This window comes from Mchenga conophoros, linkage group LG7 (assembly GCF_057382185.1).
Source record: "Mchenga conophoros isolate Kocher_MC1m ecotype Shallow Benthic linkage group LG7, M_conophoros_male_GT1.1, whole genome shotgun sequence".
NCBI lineage: Eukaryota > Metazoa > Chordata > Actinopteri > Cichliformes > Cichlidae > Mchenga > Mchenga conophoros.
Window position 1 is genome coordinate 33513059 of NC_140532.1, and position 17626 is coordinate 33530684.

A 17626-nucleotide genomic window follows, 5' to 3' on the forward strand; every position below is an offset into this window, starting at 1 on the left:
CTTACACACATAGTGAGCTTGTGTGTGTGTGTGTGTGTGTGTGTGTGTGTGTGTGAAAGAGAGAGGCAAAAAAACAAAAACAAAACGCATTCATATGCTTCTGTCTGGGTTTCAAATGTCTGCATGCCTTTATCCACGTATTTGTCTTGTGTTCTGTGTGTGTGTCTGTGTGTATTTGCCCCCGACACCACCACAGCACACCACCAACCACAGGAAGAGTGGGAGAGAGAGGAGAGGTGGACACCATGGAGCGGTTAACCTCATGACATCACAAGTGCTGAGATGATTGGCTGCTGCCAAAGGCTGGAAGGTTTATAAGCCAGCCGGTAGCCCTACTTTCAGCAGCATCATCACGGTGAAGCAAACCCAGGAGATAAACTAAAGACAAATCACGTCTCTGTGTTTCTGCTGCAGCCGCTGAACCCCTGAAGCTTCCCTCAACTGCAGACAAGGTCAGAATGAATTCATGACAAATTAACATTATATGTAATATATGAAGTTCTTGTCTGGTGTTTGCATTCCTAATGTCATGGTTAGAGGTGGGAAACTAGCTTAATGTTTATACAAGCTCCTGAAAATGTGCTTTTTTTTTTAGCTTGAAGAATCTATCATTACAATGTGGAAATGTGATTATCAGGTCCTTGACTATATCTGCTGCACTCTCTAGTGCATGTCCAAAAGAATGTACACAGTCCTTTCCTGACTTTAGTGTCCCCACATTCTTAATGATACAGCACTTAGCTATACTTTTGAAAACAGTGTGCTACCTGCTGCATTTTGCAGAAGACTTTCCTAGCTTTAAAATGTCAAAAAGACTCATAAAGAAACATTTTTCCTAGTCTGATATTTAAAAACTGACCGACTGGTACAGAACCCAATCCTTTATGAGAAAGTCCTCTACACGTCATCATCTAACACCAGTGTTGTACATAACAAATAAATGTTACAATGAGAGCAAATCGTCGTAGCAAAGCCAGAAATCATGTGGAAAGTTTTAAGCAAAAAGCATAGAGCAGTTGGAACAGTTAGAGCAGCAAATTAAAGCTTGTTTTTGTTTTTAAACTATCACACTTGATGAACCGTGTAGGTGTCCACATACTTTTGCATATGTATAGGATCTCTTTTAAAGAAATTTGTTTGTAAATGACATTTTTTTTAAATTTTATGATTTTTAATTTCACTATTTTCCCCATAATTAAGCACTAAATGTTAAAGTTTTTGAATAGTTTTAAAAGGCAAATGTCTTTTATTTAGCAAATAAAAAACAAAAAAATAAATTTGTAATGTAATGGTGTAAATAGCCCTTTCTTTGGAAGAAAGAGAGACTTCTAACAAAATCAATCTTAGCTTTTTTTTTTTATTATTCATATTGAAATGACCTTCTCAGGAATTTAAATCAATGCAGAGCAAACTGATAATAAACCCACAAGAGAGCTTGGTTATCCGCTGTGGAGTTTATTGCAGTATCTTATGAGAGTTTGAATTACTGTCTGTGATTGGTTTGAGTCTGTGCAGCTGTTTGATTGGTTTGCCACCAGGGATAGGAAGAGGAAGCTGTGGGCACCAGGAAACCAACTCAGTGTTGACTAGTGATGCTGACAACACGCATACCCACAACAATGCACTGCCAGCTTAAATTTTTGCTGTTAAATATATTTTTGTCAGATATAAATTTAAAAAAACAAAATCCAAATATTTGTCTCTGCTTCCGCTCAATCTTCTGCTTTTCTTACACATAAATTGATTAATCACTAAGCATATTTTAGTCTGGTTCGATCTTCAAAGAATAATCTGTGTAACTAGATTCAGGATCTTTTACTTCGAACAATGAAAACTGTTTACCACAGACAGTTTTGAATGATGGATGGACAAATTGAGACCTGAAAAAAGTCCTTAGCAATACAGACTGGGGGAAATTAAGAGACTCCTGTCAGCCCTCTTGCACTGATAATCTTCTTCACTCTGAATATTTCTTCATTCCAACTTCCTTGCTGCTATAAATCCTGGGTAAACATTTTCAAGTAAAAAGAGGATAGCTTATCTAAAATTCACAGCTGCTTCCTGGTATACTTTCACATGTTTTTTTAGGGTGCTTAAGAAAAAAGCATTGTAAGTTAATGCAATATTAGATGGACAAGTGTTTTATTAAACCCAGTTTGTCTCTGAGATGCTAAAAGTTCAACAAAAGAGTGACTTGTTTGAAAAAAGTACCAGTCACCGGTAACCTGCACCAACCCAAAGAAAAACGCTATGGTTTCAGAGCTCACATAGCATGTAACTTCCTATAAAACCACAATGTGTGTTGTTTTTTTAAATTGTTGGTTTTAATTTAATAAATAAGATAGATGAAACATGTAAATTGCCTTTAAAATTGCTGGCTGATTGGTTACAATTAACCCTGCTTCGACTCTTTAAGTTAAACTAACTCTTAGCATCACTTGAGTGTACAGTTCTAAGAGCAGTATCAAACCTCCTAACCACGACAGCAATAAAGCTAAACCCAACACCTAACCTAATCTTAACCCGAAAACCAATTCTGAAATCCTAAAAAAAGCTATTTGTAAAAGTGAAGTAAAAATCAAACTGTCCTTACTTTAAAGGTCTAAAGCAGTGGTCCTCACCAAGATAGAAAAACAAGAACAATACACACACTTAAAGTTACTTCCATTCCACATGTGCATGTGTGGTTGCTTTTCATGCAAAATCAGCACTTATTTCCCAAGCAGCCCAAGTTAGACCCAGAAAGGACAGAACAAAAATGTCCATGCTTTCAAGGTCTGAAACATAATCCTCACACAGTGCAATATACAAAAATACACGCATACACAGCTACAATTACTGCCATCATACATATGAGGTTGTTTTAACTTAGTCCTGAAATCAGTCCAGACAATAAAGAACAAAATGTCTTTATTATACTTTATTCTCTAGGTTTAAGGTTAAAACTTGTTCTCATAAAGAATGAAAAAATACATGCTCGCATACAGCGACAGAGACATCTGACATTATGCAGTTGCGCTGTGGCTTTCCATTTATAACTTAGTGAATTACACACTATAGGAAAAGTCCATCATTAAAGATAAGCACTTAGACTGTTCCTCCCACAGCAAACACCAACATTAAAGCTTGTTAAAGAACATGACGAGAAAAGAGAAGAAGGAACTAAAAGACATGAACAAAGACAAAACAACAATGAAATAAACCCACTAACAAAATGATTCACATTGTTGCATTGGCTGTGCTTTATTTTTTGGCTCAGCCCATGTACACCAACCACCCTGCTACTGAAAAGTGTTTATTGAGCCTTGACTGAAAATAGTCCCCTACAAAAACACAAAAAGCATCACAGAATAATTCATAGTATTGCAAACTAGACTCAGGCAGTAGAAAATCAAACAAAGTCATTTTTCTAAAAACATTCTCGAACAAAATGAATCTCCTTCTAAATGGTACCTGTTATTTTTCTCCTGTCTTTTTTTTTGGGCTCCAAATTAGTTATGAACCGCCTGCTCATAGTTTGAAAAACCGTGCTTCATAGTGATGCGATTTTCCTGCTGTGATGACAGAGAAAATGTTTTACTGTATCGAACTGAGTCGTCAAAGGCACATAGCTCTCTTTAGCTTTGTAATTAAGGCCTTAATGACTCCCTGGGACATACCAAGGACGGTTAACAGTCATGTGACTGTACAGCCTCCGCTTTTAGGAAGGAATCTGGGTGAGAGGCTGACATGTCATTGTGTTTCCTGTGAAGTTATGGCTTTCAGACGAGTATTTTGGTGCCGAGCGCTTTGTATCATGATTATGATTTATTGTTTTATTGTGATGTTTTATTGTGTGACTTCAAACTGCGTTTTTTCTGGCTTTCTCCTCCAACCAGGCATCAAACTGAGACAATGAAAGTGGCTGTTGTGTTTGTTCTGCTCTTTGCCACAGTTCTCTGCCGGCCGGTGAGACACTTTTGTCAAATCAAAACTACACCCAGATTAAAAATAGATAAATTAACTGAGAACATAACATGTTTTATCATGCCATTTTGTCATAAATTTCACTCTTGTCCCTTTGTTTTTCTAGGCGAGAAAACTTTCCAGTTCAGAGAGCTCTGAGGAGGTGGTAAGTATTCCAAGAGAGGCCGGTGGGAGGTGGTGAGAGAAAGAATGAGACATCCATGGTGTTTTTCTCTTCCACAGGTGAGACGACCAAAACCTCCAGCACTCAGAAAACAGGCGCCTGTGGTTCTTAAGGCTCGTCCCCCACCTGTGCAGGTAAAATATTCATTTTTTGTGTCCATTTATCATTTTGTCAGTTTGCTCTCCTCTCATTCTTTCTTCTCTCTTATCTTCCCTCCAGTATCTTCTCCTTATTTTGTCCTTGCAGTAATGGTTCTCCTCTAATTCTCTGCTGTCTGGGCTGTCAGCCACTTTCACCTACTCACTTAAATCTCACAAGGCACATATGTGATATCTGATAACAAAACCTATTCAAAGTACTGTTTTATGGGAATTCAACAATATTTTACTACATGTTTTATTGTTACATCACAAAAATATAGTAAAAGTGTACAAGTATAATCAGGCAAAAGTCAGAGTAAGGCAGAAAAGTGATCAGCTAATTATTAAAGTTTAATAACTGCACAAACACAATTACCAGAAGGCCAAATAGGTAGATTTAAAATGCTTTTTTTGATTGGCTAAAAGTCAAATCCTCAAAAATTGTTCAAAGTAATGTGAACAATGTAAATTATAAAAGGGACGGTACAATATCTTGGACACACCAATATGTTAACATGAGGCAAAGCATCATATTTTTAGATGCACTTCATCTGTGGCTATGTGCTACTGGTAGCTGGAGTTTAGTGAGACTACGGGTAAAATCTTTGTTATACAGAGCAGAGAAAAGCAGGAGAACTAGGATTTTTAAACTTGTAGTTCAATATCTCATACTGATTTTAGCTGCGAAGTAGAGATGCAACCTTTAAATAATCTCCTCTAGCTGGGTTCAGCTTAAAGTACAAATTTTATAAAAGCAATGAAAGAAAACTAAAGGACGATTTCAAAGATTGTTTCTTCCAAAGAAAGGACTCTTTACAGCAATGATGATTAATCACATTCATTGCACGTCTCCCATCTCGCAGAATGTTGTAGCAGCCGCGGCTGCTGGTTCAGATGAGAGCGCAGAGACTTCAGAAGAGGAGGAGGTGAGAGATGAGCAGCAGAGGTCAAAACAGTGATCATTTATGTTACAATGCATTTATTGTTAAACTCTTATAACATTGTGTTTTAATGGTTGTTGCAGCATCAGCAGCAGGTGGCAGCCGAGGCGCTACCTGAAGTCAAATCTGTCGTCACAGACACAACTTCAGATTCGCCCTCTGTTAACAACCAGGACAATGAAGACGGTGATGATGATGATGAAGCAGAGGAGAGTGTGAGTAAAAATGTCCTGTGAAAACCTTTTCATTACTTCTTTAAATAACAGGAATTTATTATTTCAAACAATTAGTCTCATGTGTGTCACATTTCTCAAGCTTAAGTTTAGATATTTGTGTCAATAAAAATTTTAGATATAAAATGTATTTTAGCCATGCCGATGAAGATATGAGTCATGGACAATTTAAACTAAACTACTAGAAAATCAGTAGGAATTTTTGCCAACTTCTATATCTTGTCTACAGGAAACAGAGGAGGAAGAGGAGGAGGAAGATGAATCCAGCGACAGCTCAGAGTCTGGTGAGTCCTCCACGCCTGCTCCTTCTACAGTAGCCCCTGTGGTTGTCACAGAGACACCGGCCCCTGAGTCGACTGATGAGCCCATTGTGGCCACCGTCGTCACCGATACAGCCCGCGGTGACAACCTGGGAGGCTACCCCAGCGAGTACAAGTCCATCGTTTATGTGGAGGAAAAATCCTACCACAAGGCTCCCGGGCCCTACAAGTCCTATGAGTTTGAGGACACAGGAAAGAAGACAGCCTATTCAATGACCGGCGGCAATGAGGTGGAGAAGCTGCCAAAGGTGTATAAGGTACAGTTAGCTTTATCAATTTCTAAAAGACTGAACCAGAATTGGTCCTTAAAGTTAGCAGAATCCCTAACCCTCATTTCCGATTACTGCATTAAAAGGTTAAAATATAATGTTGATAAATATGCAAACTAACCCTCACATCTCTCCTTTGACCTCTAGACTATTTATGTCAACTCTGAACTCCTGGAGGAAGACACCAGCACCCCTGAGGTGGAGAGCCAGGGTCTGGATGCGTCCTCTGGCACATCTCAGGATCCGGATCCCCGCCAGGCCGATCTGGCAGAGGAAGAGGAGAGCACCAGCACCAGTGACCCTACCACCAGCGAGAGTGAAAGCAGCAGCACCCCAGAGGAAGAAGAGGAGGAGGAGGAAGAGGAGAGCGCCAGCACCACCAGTGATAGCACCAGCCAGGAGGCCGAAGACGAGGAGAGCCAGAGCAGCGAGGAGGCTACAGCCACACCTGGAGCTGCTGACGCTGACTCCGATGAGAGTGACAGCACTGAGAGTGACTCTGATGAGGAAGGGGCAGCACCTGACACCACCACTGACATCCCGGCAGTTATCACTGCCAAATAAGCCCATCTAGGAAATAGAGTGGGCGGTGGTGTCCGAATCACATAATGTGTGCACACTGCATCCATGTGCAAAGAGCCCCCTCCCGAGCCCTTTTCCCCTGCAAGGTCCAATAGGGATGACCAAGGCTGAATTATTATTGACTCATGTTTTCAGCTGATATTTCCATGAAAATCTGTGCATCATCTAACAAAGCACATGTGTTTTGCTCTCTAGGGTTTTGGCTAAATAAACCATTAACGCCTTTATCCTGTGGTCCTTGTAAATCTCATCTTTGATCCAGTAGGGGAAAAGAAGTTAATTGAACTTTAAAAATGACGACTGCTACCTGTAACAGGAGGTTGACCGACCTCATGATCTTTGCCCCTTCCCCTTCTCCCTTCTCTTCCAGCAGGGTACAAGGTCAAAACTGATAAAGAACAAAAACGCTGACAAAGTTGAGTCCTCTTGTCTACACTAGCACAAAACTGCCATTTACTATTAATTAATAACTGCAATACGCAAACATACAAAGTTCTTATGCTTAATAAATAAATGCAAATGCACATTTTATATTTAAATACATTTGTAATACTTGTAATCATTTTGAAAATAATCAAATTTAAAACTGACATTAAGTCACACATTTGCTGCCAGTGTGGCTTAGCTTTTTTGCTCGCTAACATTACATTTTGCTGGTGTAGATAAAAGGATCCAGGCAAAGAACAAAAAAATTCTTCTATTACAGGGTTCAATCAGATATAGATACAGTACACACATACAGACAACACAGCCCTGTTTATTTGCACAGTTGCTACCTACACTACATGTTGTTTGTCCCATGTTGTTTACTGTAATGTACCATAATGTACCATTTCTAAAATATTAATAAAGTTCTTTTTCATAAAAAACCCCCATCTTGGTTGTGTAAGCATAAACACTATTCTGAAGTTTACCGCATAGTCCTGTGAAAAAGTTTACACAAGACTCTATGTGGTGAAAAACTAACTGCACGGCACGTAATTCAGTAGCTCGCAGAACTAGCATTAGCAGCAATAACTTCAAGTAATGATTTTATATGACTTGATCAGTATCTCACATCATTTCCCCCCCACACTTGATCCAGTTTATTTAAGGTTGCAGGCATTCATTTATGCACAGCTCTGTTGAGGTCCTGTGGCTACAAAACAAACCCAAATCATCACACTTCCACCGCCATGCTTGACAGCTAGTATGAGGTCTTTGTTTTGATATGCTGCGTTTGGTTTTCACCAAATGTGGCGCTGTGGATTCTGGCTGTGGATATGGATTTGCAAAACATCTTTGCTTCACCAAAGGACATTGTTCTAGAAGTTCAATTTGATTCAGTTCTATTCAATAATATTAAATAATGGTAAATCACATACAAGGTCATCTCAGGGCACTTTATATTATTATATTGTAAGGTACTGGCCCCACAACAATATAGACGTGACCCCAACAATCAGAAGATCCCTATGAGCAAACAATTTGAAGTCTTTTACACATGATTGCTATGTTGCTAAATACAGTAAGCAAGGCAACAGTGATATAGAGAAATACAAAATTATTAAAGTGGAGAAAAGTAGAGATCGTAAACAACTGAAAGGTTTGGTAGACTTGTATCCAGCCATTTTAAAAAAAGTTTAAAGGGAACAATCTTAACAATTAATGTCACTCATGTCTGTGTGGTAACTTTGATGCTGGAGCCTAACAAGTACTGAAAAATATTCTCATAAACAAGGGAATCTGAACAGCTGACTCTTTCAGTCAAATTGGAAGCAAAACTACACAAACCACAATACTGCTCAACTTTAATCTCAAATGTTAATGGGTTATAAATGTTTTTAATGGGTAATATAAAAATATATATATTAAAAAATAGGTTATATATATAATTTCTCCTCATGCAGTATTTATGATTCAAGAGAGAAATTAGCTATAGTACTAATCCTTGAATGGTGGGCCTTACTCCCTGGTGGGTTATGAAACATACATTTTTCTTCCCCACAATAACAACAAACCAGTAAACAACTGGAAAATTATAAGTTAAAAGTGTTTATGTATTATTTGTAAAATCAATGCATAATTCAGCTAGTGTGTGATTGTGATTTTTGGTACTGAAGTCAAGTTTTGTTAATTTCCCCGTTTCTTTAAAAGTTAAATCATGAGGTCAAAGCCTGGCCCAGAATGAACCCTGGCACAATGTATAGGCTGAATCTAAAAGACTGTTTGCCCAGACTTCGCCTTCCATTCTGTTTATGTTCTACTGTCTGTCAAATGCGTAATACACACATTTAAACACATGTGCAGACACATAAATGCAGACGTTAGACAGATTGCAGAGTATAATCAGTTCTCCCAGACTGCAGCAGTGAAGATCCTCAGGCAAAAAGACAAGAAAATTAAAAATAAAGTAAAGTGTGATGCTGTGCTTCTCAAGACTGTGAGCTGCATGATGTTGAGAAATGTACAGTGCAATACTGAAACAACACATCTTATTATGCATTTGATATGTCATGCCCTGAGCATATGCAGGACTGAAAACAAAGAAATGTGCTCTTTAAAAAGAACCCTGATTACAAATATATTTGTAGTTTCAATTTCATGTAACCTTAATTACTAGACTTGTGCTTACTTTTGGTCTCATGAATTTTGTATAGATTCGAATATTAATTTATTTTGTCTATTAAGTTGTGCAGGATTACCTTATGTCTTTGCAGAATTTGGTCTTTTAAATTTCCATTCATACCTGCTTATGCTGGTACAGTTTCAGTGTTACATCATCTGAGTAGTACGTTGGGAAGAAGAGTGAGTCTTGACTATAGGAGATGCTTTCAAGAAAAACAGTGCTTTGCCATTAATCCACAGCCCAAACAGTAACAGGTTCAAATTAACAAGAACATCGGCAATTTCACTATTCTCTTAATAAAAAAATTATAAAATCTATAAAAAAAGTGTCATAGCATCCATCCAACATGTTCACATGCTCAAACATGGCTAATAATAACTGGGCTTGTAGGTAACAGAATAGAATACTTTTATTGTCACTATACAGTTGTACAATGAGATTGCGAGCATCTCCAACTCAGTAGAAACATGTGTGTGTGGGGGGCACAGTTCTGCAGCACTATATACATATGAACAGGACTAACAGAAAAAAAATAAATAAAATGTAAGCAGGCTGAACAACTTGAAACCAGGGTGGGAACTGACTTTCATGATGTTTGCTGCTCTGCTGAGGCAGCAGGAGGAATAAATGTCAATCAGGGAGGGGAGAGGGCAGCCAATGATCTTCTGTGCTGCCTTGACTGCACTCTGAAGCCTTGCTCTGTCCGCCTTAGTGCCTCTGCCGTATCATACGCAGTATGTTAGCAGGCTCTCAATGGATAAGTGGTAGAAGGTCAGCAGCAGGCTGGAGTCCAGCTTGTACTTCCTGAGGACCCTCAGAAAGTGCAGCCGCTGCTGGGCCTTCTTGACGACCCCTGAGATGTTGTCTATCCAGGAGATGTCAGCGGAGATGAGGACACCAAGGAACACACTCCCCGTTGATGTATAGTGGGGCTAAGTCAGTGCTCTGCCTCCTGAAGTCGACAATGACCTCTTTGGTTTCCCTGGTGTACAGTGCAGGGTTGTTTTCTGAACGCCATGCTGCCAACTTCAGGACTTCCTATCTGTAGTCTGCCTTGTCTCCCTTTGAGATGAGTCTGACTACCGTGGTGTCATCAGCAAACTTGATGAAGAGGTTGTTGTGGTTAGTTGGACTGCAGTTGTGGGTATAGAGAGAATACAATACCTGGAAATACCTGGAAAACATGTAATGTCTGCAAATTTTGAACAAACATAAGTTTGAGTTAGGAAACAAACTAACTAACAAACAAACTAACTAACTAACTATGAATTTTAACCAAGAAATTCGAAGAATTTTTGTTAGCATTTAGTCTTTGGATCAATTTTCTGCTTAAAATTTAGTTAATTGAATTTACTGATTTATGTGTTTAATGCAACACATCTCAGAACTATGGATGAGTAGAAGGTAGGAAGCTCCTCAAGGAGATGAAGACTGGAAGCTAAAATTAGGAAAGGATGAACTGAGGTGCAGAAGACAACATGACGTCCATAACTGAGGCTCTAGAAAGTGCTAAATACATATACCAGAGAGATATGTAGGAATGTGTTTGTGTAGGAATATGTTAAAACTAATTCAGACAGTATTTGAGCTAGCACAGAAGCTTGAATGGGCTTGCTCGAATTTATCTATCAGATTTTTAACAATCCTTTGCCCCATGTCTTCCACAGACAACCAGATGTTCTCAGTTGCAGATATAAAAATCTGTAATTTCCTTTTTTTTCTTTTTAGCCCTTTTAGCTTCCCATTAGTTTTGGTTTATTGTGTCATTTTTCCCAGTGCATCTCTTTTACGGTTATTATTATCCTTTTGAATATTATTTGCTATTAGAATTTTGAATTTATTGCCCTACTTCTTATTAAATCATTACAATCACCACTTTTGTTATTGTTAATTTTGTGTTTCAAATCATATTTATTGTTTCTTTGATCATTTTACTTGCAGATTTGACTCTGTACACATCCTAACGGTCGACTTCTGCCAAAAACTGAATTCCTCAACTAACAGAAACTGTAATAATTAACCATTCCCACTAGATGGAGCTAGACAGGTCGTTGTTATAGCTCAATGCTGAGCTTCTTATCCACCCAGCTAAGACAACCCTATTTTGGTTCTTGACGAGTAATCCAGGCATCACACAAACAGACATACAGGCATAGGCTATAGTATTCTTTATTTCTTTTTTGCTTTATTTCCTAAAATCTGTAGATTAACATAAAAAACAAGAATCCATTAATCTGTTTTTGTTCTCTATAAATTTAAAAATTCAATTTGCCAAATTGTGTCTGTTCTTTGAATTTTTGTGGTGATAAATTGTCATTTATTGCACATTCCTAAGAATAAAGGGATAAACTACAAATAAAAGCGTTTTGTAAAAAGTATTTACTTATTTACAACTCTTATCTATGAGTCACAATTAGTGTGCAGTTGGACCTTCACATCTGATTTCATAACAAAACCTTTAGAGATGGTGATAACGAGACTTCGTTAACTAATGCATGATGTCCATAGAGCCTCAGCCACTTTTTATACAATTACAATTAATCAAAGAATGCTTTCAGACATGTAAATGATTGTTTATTGGGCCCAAATGTATTCTGCAGCAGGACAAAAACCCCAAAACACAGCCATAGTCATTAAGAACTATCTTCAGTACAAAGAAGAACTGGAAGTGATGGTTCGGCCCCCACAGAGCCCTGATATTAACATCATCGAGTGTGTCTGGGATTACATGAAGAGACAAAACGATGTGAGGATGCCTACATCCGCAGAAGATCTGTGGCTCATTCTCCAAGAAGAATTGTTGCTGTTTTAAAGGCAAAGGGTGGCCACACCAAATATTGATTTGATGTTGATTTCTCTTTTGTTCATTCACTGCATGTTGTTGGTTGATGAAAAATAAATGATTAACACTTCCATTTTTGAAATCATTCTTTATTTATAGCTCACCTGCCTAAAACGTTTAATTTAAGAATTAAATGATGATATAAATATGACCATATTTTTTTTATTCTGTATGGATTTTTTTTCTTTATTAGAAAAAAAAAACAGCAGTTGTTGTATAATCAGGCATATTAGGTCCAAACAAGTGCAAAGCAGTATAAAACAGTAACAATCAGCAACATTTAGGTCTTCTTTTGCCTCTCTGTTCTACATTTAATCTGTGAACATGTACATTTATAGCGTGCAATTACAGAACCCCACTGTGGTAAGGACTCACCAGCATGTACAGACAAGACCTGACGCGACACACCCTCCCCAGTCTATAAACACACTGCTGTGGGATACATATTCTGGATACCTCACGAAGAGTAATAACCTTTTGTTGTTGTTTTGTAAAATTTAATCAGTAACCATCGCTTGCCTTGGATGTTTTTTCTGCTTGGCCACATATCTTTACACTTCCAACATATCAGCAGATCTTTCCAGAAAACCTGAAGTTAATTTTAACACATTGTAAGAATTGTCCTCAAAGCTGCAATAAACATGCAAACAGAGTATTTTCATTTAATATAATTAAATATTTAAGTGCTTTTGTTTGTATGAAATATGCTATGAAGCAATAGCTTTTACCTAAAAACTGCAGGTCATCCACTCCATTTCATAGGACTAAACAGCAGTGAAAGATTAAAAATTCGTCTAAATATACATTTAGTAGCACACACACACACACACATATAAAGAAACATTTTCTTTACTGACAGTTCACAGTACTAGTAAGCATGAGTGAAATCATCCATTTGAACCAGACTTCACACACTTTGCTTTTTGTAACTCTGCAATGTCTCTAATGTTAATTTAAAATTGGCTTTAAGAAAGTATTGCCTTATCATCATGCCATCACATTCTCTGCCCTGTTATTTAGACTTCTAAATTTAAGATGTCTCTTAATTCTGCTGATTGCATGCTAAAAAGGGGGAGTTAAAAGGTAACACAACCTCTGTTACTTCTTTAAGGGAAAAAAATGGATTCAAAATAATTCAGCATCCTATTGGCACTTCTCATTCTGTACACGTTTTAAAGAATCAGATTTTATTGTATATGTCCAATGTTTCTCAGTGTAAACCAATGTTTTATTGCTGTCTTTCTAAGTTACTGCAACATGCAAAGCAGAGTTCTGATTGTGATGATCCTATACCCATCAAACCAGTGCATAAGCACTTCTTTTTTAAAGCCATTTTTAAATACAAGCAAAAGAATTTATAAAAAAGCAAACTGGGAAAAAATATGAAGACTTTATTTTTTCTAAATTGGATAGAAAGTGTCCACAGGCGGCTCACTAAAGTCAAACATTTGTTCAACAATATGGCTCTCGTTGTCTGACTGTTGCTCAGTTGTCTCCTCTGTTGTCAGTAATGGGAGCTGCTGTTGGAATCAGCACCGTAAAGCACTGATCGCATGTTGGTGTGGCATTGACAGATGGGGTTGGCGTTGCTGGAAGGGGCGTCGTCTTCATCACAATTGGTTGGTCAGTACCCATTGTGCTTACTTCAGGAGGGACTGTACTCCCCTCTTCAACAGTTGTCATCGCAGTAGAGGTCGTGACTGGCGTGGTCACTTCGGGATCGATAATCTCCTCAGAGGACAACCCCCCCTCCTCAGATGATTGACTTTCTGAAGATTCGCTGGAGCTCATGGAGTTGAAAGCATCCCCAGTGAACCTGTGGTGATAATGTTGGATTTTGTGGTCGGGGATATCGGCATCATGATGCCTTCTGAAAGCCATCTGTGGTGGGAAAACCAAATAATAGAGACAATACCCTCAGATTCTGTTAAATAAGCAAAAATCTGTGTTTGTCTGACAGAAAAATATAATTTTGATGACGGTGTTAAAAGGTTTAAAAACACTTTTAATGTAGCCCCACAATTCGCCGAAACATAAATTTTATGTCCCTTAAAGTTACAGAGAAATGTTTTAAAACGATCCCGAAACAACCATTAATCAGCACAGACTTCTTACACGCTACTGTCACATTTGGAAGAAAACATCATTCAACGTGAAAATATCCCAACAAAGACCAAATGTATGAATAGAATTTTTCATTTAGGACAGGTTATAAATGAAAAAGATGGAAAATTACCTTACTGTGATATAAGTTGAGGATAAATGCCACGATGAGGAAGTATCATAAAATAAATTGAAAATTTCAAAAAAATGTTTTTTATTCATAAAAAAGGTAGATTGAAACTGGTTGAAATCCAGTAAACAATCTAAATGCTCAAATGGACTAAAATCCTTTGCACATAATCCTATTTGTTTTATATAAACATTTGCGTGCTGTTGGATGTGTGGTTTGGGAGTATGTAGGCTGTAGTTGTTTGGATGGCACTAATCCCAAAGTGTCATCCCAAATCATAGCGTGTATAAAAAGATGGACATATCCGCTGTGACGCCGCCCACTGGTTTGTGAAACCCCGCCTTTAAGCCTTGTGGCTGAGCATCTTGGTGTGTTGAAACAGGGCGGGATGAGGGTTTATCTGCTCATAAAACCAAGGGATACACATCTGTATGATAGCTATGCTGAAAATTACAGAGTAGATCAGCACAAAGTCATTTACTGAGCAAACTTCATGTTTTGTGTTTAACCTAGTGGTTCAAACCTTAAAATCAGCAGCAAAGTACATCTGACTTCTTTTTGAAACCAATGGAGTCACTCCCCACTGTTCATTTGAAGGACTGCAGAGTGATGTCATGTTTCAGACCAAGACCTATGCCAGTAGACACTATGCATCCCAAAGTGTTGGCTAGTTTAATCAACTAATTACTCAAGTTGAGGGTCACACATCCCAAGGGGCACAGCTTCCTGTAACGCCAACAAATTGGTAGAAATCTATGAAATGCGGTTGAGTTCAAGTAAAAAGTGGAATAAAATGGAGAAACTCGAGTAAAATATAAATATCTCAAGTATCTCAAGCTGAGACAGATGGCAAGAAAACAGCTTAAGTGAGGAAGATAAGAGAAGTTTGCGGTTCCTTTGCGGGTTAACTTACTGGCTTGGCAGATGTTGTTGTAAGAAGGGCGATGACGAGGGCGGTTTTCAGAAGTTCCATTTCTGATTGATTGCTGTCTGTGAAGGAGGGAAACCACAGAGAAAAACAGTCACACAATCCAGAAACAAGACACTCTGACAGGGTGGGCATGACGGATGTACACCGAAACGTGTTATAAATGAAATTAAAATTTAATTAACAGTTGTTCATAGAAGCAGTTATCATCATCAAATTTTATAAAGTATGAATTAAAAAACAAAATACAATCTGTTAAACTAATAATAAGAAGAATAAAAGAAAAAACTCACCACTTTCTGGTCTGTAGTTTATAAATTCTTTTAAATCCTCTGTAAAATCAATCCAACTCTCTGCTGCTGTTTGTTGTTTATCAGTGTGCAAAGGTGTGTGACTTCAGTGGAGACAGTGGCTCATATATACTGCCTGGCAGAGAGCTGGGCTGGGCATGGCTGTGACGAGGACCTGAGAGAAGGATTGAGTAATACTGTGTTTTCCAGGGCCAGAGTGAAAGGGAGGGACAGGACAGAAGGTTTTTAGCACACAATATAACTCACCAAAATGCTACAAAATTAGAAAGATTATTTATCGTGTCTGCTGAGTTATGAGCTTTACTGGCAGATGCTTGCATTGTTTTGATGATCAGAATTAAAGACGGGCTCTGAGTCTGTGTAAATACCTTCTTGTAAATGAATAATTACACCTCAATGAGTTTAACGGGATATACAAATGGGAGCTCAGCGTGAGGGGTTGAAATTGGATTTTGCTCCAATTTCAAACCCTCACTCTGAGCTGTCTTTTTATTTATCATTAAATCATTAAGTCTGTTAAATCTAATTTCATGCAAACACTAAGACCTTTACAGAGTGTTGGAGCTTAAAGAACATTTTGCTGTGATCTTTAATCTGTGATCTTTAAAAGTGTTAGCAGGTGTCGTAAAAGGGGGTATGTTAGGCACAAGGGGGTGATGAAGGTTAAGTAAGTAAGCAGGATGTGGAGCAACAGTTTTCTGACCGTCGTGGTTTAGTTGTAACATAAAAGGAATGTAAAGGGAGCTCCCACCAGAGGCATTTGTTTTGGATTTTTCGGTTTGTATGGAGAATAATTGTTTTCCTTTTTTACATTCACCTTGTTTTTGCTACCGAAAAGCATACAAGCGATTCAAGAAGAGCACGAGTCAGAAACTTTACGTCCTGCAGAAGCGGCAAAGAAGGACCGAAGGTTGCCGCTACACAGAGCATTGCTTTTGTTATTCAGGGACGGTCAAACTCAGCTGTAGTTAGCATCTCTGTCAATTCAGTTCAATTCATTTTTATTTATTTGCCAGAAAATCAAACAACAGTTGCTTTATATTGTAAGGTAAAATCACCCCAACAACCATATTACCGCCTATGGCCACAGTTCATGTAAAACATGCAGTCATCATGAGAAAACAAGTAAAACACCAAAATAAATAAATGCAAATCAAAAAAGTCAGATTTATTTCTGTGCATCCTCTTCTATGCCTCCCATTAACAGTGTATATAAAAGATGGAGAAAGCCACTGTGACAGCACTCGGTGGTTTGTGGGTCATGTTTTGAAGCCTTGGCTTGATTATTTTGGTTTCCTTATTTTTTCCTTTGCTTGAACACAACAATCCAGGGTTAGCTCTCTGAGTAACTGAGGACACACTTACTGGAAACTTATATATATATATTTTTTTTTCTTTTTTGTGTCCCGTTTGGATCTTTAGCCATCAGAATTGTTGTCTTAAGGCCAAGACAGATGCCAAGCGGATTTATTTTACCAAGTGGATCATCATGGCCTTGCCATATTGGTCCATTTGATTGACCTTTATTATAATTATGAATTCATTTTATTTTCAGATGCTACAAACGGGACAGACATGACTGGGGGATAGGACAGGGAGAAAGAATGAAAGAAAGAGAGGGAGGGAGAGAAAGAAAACCAAAGGGGAGAAGAGACAGTGAGAAGGGGGGGAAGAAAGAAAGAAAAAAAGAAAAAGAAAAAAAACAACACCTGGATCACCTGTATGGAGAAAAAAACAGAAAAGAAAGCAAACAACAAAGAGCAACATAATAAAAAAAACAGCACCATCACAATAAACTAGCTAGCAGTAGATATCAGTAGATACTAAATAATAAACGATATTGTGCAGCACGCAAGATAGACAGCGCACAATGTGCTTTGAGGCAGCAGCCAAGAAAGGTGTAGTCCGCGTCTGTGAACACCCGTGTGTACACCTGTGTGCATACCTGTGTGGATCAGCATGCTTGTATTCAAAAGGTTTCTCCATGTAACGATCTGCTAGGGAGTGTGGGGAGCCACAGCCCCGTCCACCAGGGTATGAAGCAGGTATGGAGGAGATCCAGGCCCCAGATATCCAGAGGCCCCAGAGTA

General features: G+C 38.2%; 2 protein-coding genes across 2 annotated transcripts; one reads left to right on the plus strand and one right to left on the minus strand.

The window, feature by feature from the left end:
* The first annotated feature begins 325 nt into the window (after positions 1-325).
* Positions 326-7483, plus strand: spp1 (secreted phosphoprotein 1). The gene is made up of 8 exons (XM_085278971.1): positions 326-452; positions 3879-3948; positions 4073-4111; positions 4189-4263; positions 5133-5195; positions 5294-5425; positions 5673-6020; positions 6180-7483. Exons 2-8 carry the CDS (start codon positions 3895-3897, stop codon positions 6594-6596), a joined length of 1128 nt encoding a protein of 375 aa, XP_085135097.1. The 5' UTR covers positions 326-452; positions 3879-3894; the 3' UTR covers positions 6597-7483.
* A 4737-nt stretch (positions 7484-12220) lies between these two features.
* LOC146570503 (uncharacterized) lies at positions 12221-15621 on the minus strand. The gene is made up of 3 exons (XM_085278973.1): positions 15519-15621; positions 15211-15287; positions 12221-13945 (listed from the first exon to the last, which is right to left on the minus strand). The coding sequence occupies exons 2-3, from the start codon at positions 15268-15270 to the stop codon at positions 13550-13552; spliced, it is 456 nt and encodes a 151-aa protein (XP_085135099.1). The 5' UTR covers positions 15271-15287; positions 15519-15621; the 3' UTR covers positions 12221-13549.
* Positions 15622-17626: the final 2005 nt, after the last annotated feature.